Raw genomic sequence first — 10000 nt, 5'->3', positions numbered from 1 at the left:
AAGGCACTGTTCCAGAAGCTTCTGTGAGGCCCTCTGAGAAAGGATTACTGCTGGCCATTAGCGATTTGCACACGGCATGTTCACATGGCTAGCTTCCCTAGCCTCTAACGCTCGGAGTCAAAGACCATGAAGCTTTGCTACTACTGGGGCTCGGTGTTTCGCCACTGCACAGCAATGTAATTGATTGCAGTCTATGAAAACTTGCCTCGGGGGAATGTGTGAGGCCCTTGTCGTGCTTATGGGAGTGGAGGAGGATGGTGGTGGTGGGGGGGGCTGTGGTTCTTGGCTTTGACACAATGCCTCCGTCACCACAAAACAAAATTGCTCACAAGGTTCTCCTTGAGCTCGAATCCTATGAGGAATGTGTCTTTAAATGGAACTTTGGCAATTAAAACGGTTTCCAGCGTCACGCATCACTCAGAGCCGGGGCCTGGGCAGTGACAAGCTGTGACACGGCTGGATTTATTGGCGTTCCAGTCGACCTTCAGCCTTGTGAGAGAGGTCAGAGGTTGGCTTTGCTCCGCATTTGATAGCCCGGATTTCATATGCTGTGTCGATGTGGGTGGGAGAGTGGCACAAGACGGATCCTCAGTCACAAGTAGGGGGGAGTAGTGACCGAAGCAGCAAATCATTGTTCTGAATCCTGAAAACTGAGAGCTCCGCGGAGCCTCCACCACCCACAAGGAGGGATGTGTGTGCGGCAGTGACAGGAAGAGAAATGATTTTTGGCATTTCGTCATTCGTTTCTGAGAAAGCGAGGACGTGTTGTAGAGTTTTAGGGGGGGTGACATGTTTGGGAGTTTTGGGATGAATACTTGCACCATGGGAGAGAATCCAAGCACAGCTTGTGCGATCTGTATTCAATCAAGTCTGGTTTAATAACCACCTAGGAACATACACACACACAAACACACACATGCGCGCACACACACACACACACACACACACACACACACAAACAGAGCTCTGGAGCTACAGGGGAGCATCTCCCCATCAGAAACGTGTGCAGCAATGGCAGCCACAGGGGTTGGCATGGTTACTGAGGAGTCTTGGTCCCAGAGACATATGGAGTGATCTCCCCACTGCCAAACAGCCCAGCAAAATCAATTTCCCCTGATTACAGGAGCGTACCCTCACACACACACACACACACACACACACACACACACACTTACTGTACACACACAATGTGCATTCAAGCACACACAGAGACATAAATGACAGACCCTCTGGCCACACACACCACAATGTTTCATACTTGTACTCTCCGCTTACCTCCGCAGTGGGGAAAAAATAATGAATACATGAATGAAAGAAAGAAAGAAATACATTTAAAAAAAATCCCACCGAGACACATAGATAATAGATAACCAAATGTACTCTGCTGAAGACAGACAGACAGAAACACACGCACGCATGTACGCATGCACGCACGCACGCACGCACGCACGCACGCACGCACGCACGCACGCACGCACGCACGCACGCACACACTGCCATCTATGCCTGTCCCCTCCACCTCTAAACCCTGCTTTAGACTCTGACATGGCTCGGCAGGGGGGGTGTTTTTGATGAGTTCGGAGTTGGACCTCCAAAAAAAAAAACAAAGATGATCTCAGTGATGAAAGAATGATGTAATGGTGAGAGCATCCGTCTGATTGGCCGGAAGCCCTGTCCGGAGTGACAGATGGGCCGCCTCGTTAGGAGGGGAGGAGGGCCGGCAGGAGAGCGCAGACGAATGCCAGGCCGTACTCAACGGAACCCTTTTATCCCTCTTCCAGGACCTTAATATGGTTCCAGAACTCCTACAGGGTTCTAACTGTGGAACACTGAATCATCTCCAGCTGGGGCCTGTTGAACCGGTTTGAGTCGGCTCAGTGCCGCGCTCTGCTGTGTGTGTCTGTTCTGAGCAGTGCAGCGCTACGCTATTCTATGCTGAGCTACTGTACATGTATGTCGTAGGTCAAGGTGAGCTGAACTGTCTTGGCCTATTTGTACTGCATGGGGCAGATCAACGGTGTGCTGTGCAAGCAGTGTCATAGCGTGTTGAACTCCGGACAATATTGTGCCATGAATTGAATTCCACTATGTTATGAGATGTTAAGCTATTGCTAGCTCACGCCATACTCACGCCGAACTCTGAACGATACTGTGCCATGAGTTGAATTCCATTATGTTATGAAATGCTAGGCTATGCCAGCTCACGCCATACCATACCACCCTAAACTACAGTGCTTTGTGTTGTGTTTTATTGTGGTGTGTTGTGCCAGGGCGAGCCGTGCCAGGGCCGTGTGGTGGTGGTGGTGGTGCGGTGTGATGGTGGCGTGTCGGTGTGATGGCGGCGGCGTCTCACCTGGGCCTTGGCCAGCCGCTTCTCCAGCTGGTCGCGCTCGCGCTCGCTCTGCAGCAGCCGCTTGTTGAGCTCCAGCACGTCCCCCTTCAGAGACGCCAGCGCTGCCAGGTGGAGCTGCCAGGGGGAGAGCAGAGAGGGCACAGCGTCAGCACTTCTGCCACGTACGCGCCGGCTACACACAACAAGCACAAGGACACAGGCGCACACACACAGACCATGCACACACACACACACACACACACACACAGACCATGCACACACACACACACACACAGGCACACAATCATTCACCTGGCTTCAAAAGACTTGTGCACACAGGCATTCATAAACATTAGCACTTCTATTAAACACATACATGGATGGCTGAGCGTGTACACACACACACACACACACACACACACAAACATAAACACACACCTACACACTTGCATGAGCAGCAACCCCCCCATCCCCCGCACCCACCCAGCATCTACATGGATATTCACTTTAATCAGCAGAGGCCAACACACAGAGGGCCGAACTGCTGACACACAGGTACAGGTACGCACAAACACGCAGACACGCGCCGCAGCTCTGCTGACGCACTACTAAAAAATAATCCGCCGCTCCAGATAATAATGAACCGACGAGGGTAAATCAGTCACGGCGGCGTGCGTGCGGGCGCTCGGGGCAACCCGCACGCCGGCGCATAAATCAGGCCGGGGGAGTCCAGCAATGGCGAGCAGTTAGGGCAACTATCAGCAGGTCAGCAGTTAACGGTGGCGTTCAGGCACGCATGCCGCTGCATTTGGTTCCAGAGCACCACACGTCCGATTACAGTCATGTCCTGTGTATTAGTCACATTGTGTACAAGCCGCAGGAAAGTGTTTTATGAAAGTTAAAAGAAACAAAACACTACATACAGCATACAGTATTAACTGCCTCTGACCTGAAATTTAGCAAAATCGATGTACTGTATAAGCTGCAGCTAATAGTTGGAAAATCACGGTATCAGTCCAGCAGTCCAATTATCAGCAGGTCAGCAGTTAATGGTGGCATTTGTTCAGGCACGCACGCCGCCGCACTGGTTCTAGAGCACCAGCCGTCCAATTACAGGTGGAGTAACGCAGACGACCTCCACGGTGTGAACACCCGGCGGGGAGGGGGGGGGGGGGGGGGGGGGCGCTGAGTGAGGGGGAGGCCCAGGGAGGCGTCTGGCTATGTGAGGCACGCAGACGCCCGGCCGCGCCTAGCCTCGCCTGGGTGGTCAGCAACAGTGGGGTGGTGTGTGTGTGGTGGGGGTGGACACGACGAGCCAGACCAGCTGTCTGGCAAATCTGACAGGAGGTGTCAGCCAGCTAAGAGCCAGATCGTGGGGGTAGAATCCCTGCCTGTGTCTAACCCCCTTCATACACACATCAGAGATGAGCGTGCTGCGCGGGAAAAGAGCTCTCTGAAGGTAGTCCCACTGGGAGAGTGTGTGGGAGATAAGACAGATCAAAGGGTGTAAAATAGAATCCTACAAAAGGCCATATTTGAAAGTTAGACCTGATATCATCTTCCCTTTGCCTACACTAGCCCACCTCTGAGTACTACCACTCGACAGCAGCAGAAGTTCTGCATGCAATGTTTGTGTGCAATTGAGTGAGTAGAAACGACGTTGTTCCAGAAGAGTCCTGCCGATAGAGATCAGGATTTCCGCATGTTGGTTGTCTAGCAAAGGAATGTAGCTGCTCGGGCCCCTGTGGACGCTGCTCTGAGAGACCTGGAGATTATCCCTCCTCCTCCGACGAACAACAAAGATCTGCTTACTAGTGTCTCCCCCACAACAACAACAACAACATCATTAAGATGGCAGGCAACAGCGGCTCTGCAGGACATACCTCTCTCTCTCCTCTCATTTCCCTGCACGCCACACCACTCCGAGCCAAACACTCCAAAGAATGTTGGGATAAACAATGACGAAAAAAGCCCTTTATTCTCACAAACACGGACACACACACACACACACACACACACACACACACACACACACACACACACACACACACACACATACACACACACACACACACACACACACACGTGTGTGGTGGTGGAGCATAGTTTGACCGCCGTGACTACCCTCACGCATGTAGAGGCACATGACAGCTCAAAGTGTCGCTGAGCCACACGTCTCTGCTGTTTCCACACAAATACGTGTGCGCGCGCACACACACATACACAGACACACACACACACACACACACACACTGGAGTCAGAAGCCTCCAGAAGGACTATGAGTAATGCAAGTCATTTATTAAATGGAAATCCAATAACAAGAAGAAACTGCTTCTTTGGGGGGGCCGTGGCAGGAATTAATTGCCTGCTGGAGACGCGTCCCTCTGCCATGTGCTCCCACTGCCCCCCGGCACAGGGGCAATTCATTGGGATTCTGCTCAACTGCACACACAGGAGAGAGAGAGAGAGAGAGAGAGAGAGAGAGAGAGAGAGAGAGAGAAAGATAGATAGAGAGAGAGAGAGACAGAGACAGAAAGAGATAGAGAGAGAGAAAGAAAGAGATAGACAGAGACAGAGAGAATGAGAGAGAGAGAGAGAGAGAGAGAGACAGACAGAGAGAGAGAGCGAGACGGAGGAGAGCGGCGAGCGTGCAGCTGCCGGCTGTGCGTGTGTTGACCCGGGGGTGAGGAGCGGGGAGATACTGTACTGTACTGGTTAGATAGAGGCCACGGCGTCTGTGCCAGCGGAGCACAGATCCACACCAAAGCAGAGGAGCTGAATAATGCAACACAGCGAATGGGAACGGCTGCTTTCGGAGGGACTTTTTGGAAACGCTTCTATTTCAAGTGCTTAACCCAGAAAGAGCACACGCAGAGACGAGAGAGGAGGATGCAGAGACACAAATGTGGGAGAGATGAAGAGAAATGTGAGAAAAGGAGACTGTGGAACGAGGGAATAATAAAGTGGGGAAAGGAGAAGAAAGATCAGTTGACGTTAAGGGAAGATAACAGGGGGAGGAATAGAAAGGAGGAGAGGAGAGAGGTGATGAGAAGTAGGAGAGAGGAGAGGAGAGGAGAGGAGAGGAGAGGAGAGAGGTGATGAGAAGTAGGAGAGGAGAGGAGAGGAGAGGAGATGAGAGGAGAGAGGTGATGAGAAGTAGGAGAGAGGAGAGGAGAGGAGAGAGGTGATGAGCAGTAGGCAGCGGAGAAGAAGTGAAGGATGGACAGAAATGACCGGATTCTATGAGAGAGGCAATTAGTGTTCCCAATCAGAGCGTCTGCCCTGTGACCTCATTATGGACAGTCTTGAAGGCTGATGGAGATGAAGGGGGGCTCGGGGTCGTTTGCTGTGGCCTATGGCCACCGTCGATAGCCATCGACCTGGGAAACAAACTAAGTAATGATGACCGTGTGGGGTCAGCCGTGTCTGGCCTGTTGTGGAGAGCCACAGCGGCGGCTATTAAGCACCGCTGACAAGGCTGGTCAATGCTGAGAAGAACGCCGGCCAGCAGGCATCCGATGGAGAAGTGCTGCCACATGAACAAACTTTCATCTTTAATGAGGCAACACACACACACACACACGCAGAGGTCCAGACTATCCTCATTCGTCCCGCTCAGATTCTTGTGTTTGTCTGGAGCACAAAGCACATGCTTTTTTGCAGAGAGCATAAATGAGAATCAATGACGAATTGTGTTCATTAGAGAGGCGCAAGCAATTAGCTGATTTGTTTCCCTCGTTGGAGAGCGCTCTGATTGACTGCTGTGATCTGGCACCACCCAAATACAGTAAGTGTGTGTGTGTGTGTGTGTGTGTGTGTGTGTGTGTGTTTCTCTCTGAGAGCCATTTACTCCCATCCCAAGAACCCGACCTCCCTCCTCCAACGCCAACCCCCCCGCCCCCCCCCCCCCCAACTCTGCCTCGCTCAGCAAGGAGTAAATAGCCTGTGTGAGCACCAGCAGGTCTCCCAGGACCACCAGGTCACTTATCTGGCAGGAAAAATGATATTACCCTCCCATAATGCACTTCTATTACCTATTCTGGGGGCCCAAAGTGAGGGGAGTGGGAGCTGGGAGGGTGGGGCGGGAGGGGTAACAGAGGCTATGGGGTGTATGTTTACAGATGCTCTGGCGGTCCGGTGGGATCCGAGGGGGCTTGTTTTCAGTCAAGGGGGCAATTTCCCAGCCCCTCCATCACTGTCTGCCACTGTCTCCCCCCTGTGCGCTAGTGAAGCTGGGCATTACGGATGACATACATTTCCCATCCTATGCCCACCTCAACTACGCCCCGTTCCCTCTCCCCTTCTACCTTCTCCCCCCTCCCCCCGACTCTCCATCGGACAGCACTTACCGCCCGTGGCAGACAGATTGCCGTCATTATTGAGGACGAAATGAGTCATCTGTAAACAAGCCGGGAGAATTGTGTCTCGCGTCCCGTCACGGGAAAATTTATGTAGATGGCCGACACCTTGACAGCGATAAGCCAAAACAGCCATCGGTATCTGATGATCTAGAGGTGTGTCTGTGTGTGTGTGTGTGTGTGTGTGTGTCAGGGCACAGATGCTGAATGCCCAATGGCTGGTTTAGCAGGAGGAGGAGGAGGAGGAGGAGGAGGATGGCAATCTCTGGAGCTGAGCCAAGGTGCCTTGTGTTGTGAGACAATAGTTGAGGATGACACGGGGACATAATGGGAGATTACTGCCTGCTTCCGCAGCCCGAGGACGCTTCCCAGCGCTCTCCGCGGCCGGCAGGAAGGATGAGCCCCCTGTTGATGAACGCTCCCTTTCAAGGTGTCTTCCTCTTGCGTTCAGTCTTTGTTTTGGGATGTCATGCACACAGAAACACTCACACATACACTCAAAGGGACACACATACAGACACACACACACACCACACCCACATATGCACGCCTGCAAACACACACACACACACACACACACACACACACACACACACACAAATCCCCTAACTCTCTTCGTAGGAGGGGGGGATTCCTTGTCATCATTCACTGCTGGATTTTACAAGGACTGGCACCGGGCGCTCTTGGACGCCTGCCAATCTCGTTGTGATCCTCTCTCCCTCCTCCTCCACCCCCCCACCCGCCCCCCCTCCTCTATAAATACGTTTGAATTGATCTCAGCGAGAGACTGTTCTTTTTAGAGGCTCCTCTCAGTTCCCACTCCCTCCCTGGAACAGCCCGCGGGTTTAAAGTGGGGATGAGAGGAAGAGGGACTGAGATCCTGGCTTCAATGTTTTCTCACAAACATGCACACACACACACACACACACACACACATACAAACTCCATTTACACACCCATTAACTCTAATCCTAAAAAGTCTGCACACATAAACTCAAGAAAACACACACACACACACACACACACACACACACACACACACACACACACACACACACACACACACACACACACACAGGCAATTTGTTGACGGCCCAATACTTGGAAACTGCTTTCTCTGCTTGCTCTCTAGAAGGGAGACTAAACCATTTGGGCTTTGTTATCAAATGGACCCACTGTGGGGAAAGCAGCACCTCATCCAAGACAGAGCGCACCATAGGGACGGCGAATCGCTGCGAACAGGCGCGACCAATCTTCAGCGCGGCCCTCAGAAAATAACGCGCACAGTTCCACAGAAATCTGCCCGGTCTCCACACAAACCGCCCATTGATTCAAACAGCCCTCCTTTCAGGCCTCTGGCTTCCCTCAGAACCGGACCAAATAAATCAAACAATTACAGTAATGCCCCTCTCAGGAGCCGCAAAAACACAGCGCGCCCGAGTCTGCCATTTTCTTCACCTCCACTGGTGCTGAGGAAGGAGAAGCAGCTTTCATCCCCCTCTCATAGGCTAATGGAACTCATTCAGCTGTGGGTTAGGGGCCAAGACAGGGGGTGACTACCTCGCAAGGGAACGGCTAATTATTAGTGCTGTTTTAACTACGCCATGAACCGCTGTGTGTTTGTCTGTCTGTCTGTGGTAGTAGAGTGTCGCTGGTGGTTTTTATGAAAGTCGCCGTTACATTCCTCACACACCCCCCCCCCCCCCTTCCTCACACCACCCCCCCCTTCCTCCACTTTCTTCCACGTACTCCATTGGCAAGCAGGAGGTGCTTTAATGGGAAAAATCTGTTTAGTTTGGTGACTACATCGTGTCGACAAGAGGAAGAAGAAGGGAAAAAAAATCTGTTTTCTATAAAAACATGGAACACTGGTGCGGTCTCTGGTAGGTCTTTCATTTAGTGATTTCCCAGGCGTAAGGCGTCGCGTGCACGAGGAGCCAACCTTTTACGGAGATAGCAGCTCCAGTATGTCAGGTTTTTAGTGGTGCAGGCGTCTACCCTGGGGTTGTGCGCGCTGATAAAAGGTTGTAAAGAAAAAAAAAACCCGCAACGCAACTCATCTGCATTACGGCGCGCTGTACGGAACACGCATGATATGCTGACGGAAGGAGTCGTTTCTGTGATGAAATGCCCGTGTTGCCGCGCCGCTAAAGGGGTCGACCCCTATCTGCCCGGATGCAGGTAGTAAGTCACTGTCACGCTTCCGCGGGATTATAATTATGTTAAAAGCCTTAGCGAGGAGCGGGCCTCGGCCTCCGTAGCTATAGCTGTCCTGTAACCAGCATTCCTTCACTTGCTCGGCCCGTACCCCCACCCCCTACACACACTCCGTACCCCCCCCCCCCCCCCCCCCACCCACACACACACACACACACACACACACACACACACTGTACTGCACCACTCGGCTTGATCAATGACCACAGAGCCCTAGTCCTTCAGGCGGCCCTTACCGGAGCGCAGCGGATCTGAGTGCAGAAAAATCATCTCCCGGCAGGCAGCACGGGCGTACGGGACCTGTGTGCTTTGGCCTGGAGTCTGGACAGAGGCAGAGCTCAGCACTCCTGTGAAGAGTGGAGCTGGGAGCCAGGAAAAATGAATCACTGCAAGGACATCGTCCATTGAAATGCTGGACAAAGATGCATCCTGGCCCCCTAGACTGTGTGTGAGCAAGACTTTGGAAATGGTAAACAGCAAGAATCAGATCAAAAGAGAATAAAAACAAAAAATCAGCTCAAAAAGTAATGAAAGAGCACGATGATGAGGAGGAGGAGGAAGATGGGGGGAATATAGCATCTGTGTGTTTGTTTGTGGAGGCTGGATATACCCTCTTGGCCTGCCACAATCCATCGCTTCGCTCCGTTTCACTTCATTAACCCGGCATGCTGGCATTACCGCCAGGGAGAGCCGGCCCGGCCCGCCGACAGACGCACTGGCCCTTAGCAAACGCTAATAGCAGTCGCAGCCAACTGAATAGCATTCAGGTGACACTGGACCAGAATGGCAACCATGAGCCATGTGTTTACTGCCAGACTGCGCTCTGCAGAGCCATAATGGTGGGAAAATGGAGTTGGCAAGAAACACCGGTAAAGAAAGCAACAGACTACAGTAGCAACACCGCACTGGAATGCCATCCAAGTCTTATTTTTACGAAAATACAGTTGTGAAACGCAAAGGCGAGCCAACTGCAAATAATACCATGTCAGTCTGGGAGCTGATTATTCACGAAAACGAACAGACATAAACAATTCCATTTTTGTATAACTGCTGGCTCGACAGGATTGTTTAAAAACCCTCACTTGACTACAT

The 10000-nt window shown here is 52.1% G+C and overlaps 1 protein-coding gene across 3 annotated transcripts in view; it reads right to left on the bottom strand.

Moving 5' to 3' along the window:
- Positions 1 to 10000, bottom strand: part of mcc (MCC regulator of WNT signaling pathway) — a 97152-nt gene that overhangs the window by 60369 nt on the left and 26783 nt on the right. For all 3 annotated transcript variants that reach the window (XM_062555247.1, XM_062555245.1, XM_062555246.1), the window contains one exon: positions 2354 to 2467. In XM_062555247.1, coding sequence (XP_062411231.1) covers positions 2354 to 2467 — 114 coding nt within the window. The remainder of the gene's footprint in view (positions 1 to 2353; positions 2468 to 10000) is intronic.

The sequence above is a fragment of the Sardina pilchardus genome, chromosome 14, assembly GCF_963854185.1.
Source record: "Sardina pilchardus chromosome 14, fSarPil1.1, whole genome shotgun sequence".
Lineage (NCBI taxonomy): Eukaryota > Metazoa > Chordata > Actinopteri > Clupeiformes > Clupeidae > Sardina > Sardina pilchardus.
This window is presented reverse-complemented; position numbering and strand designations above follow the sequence as displayed.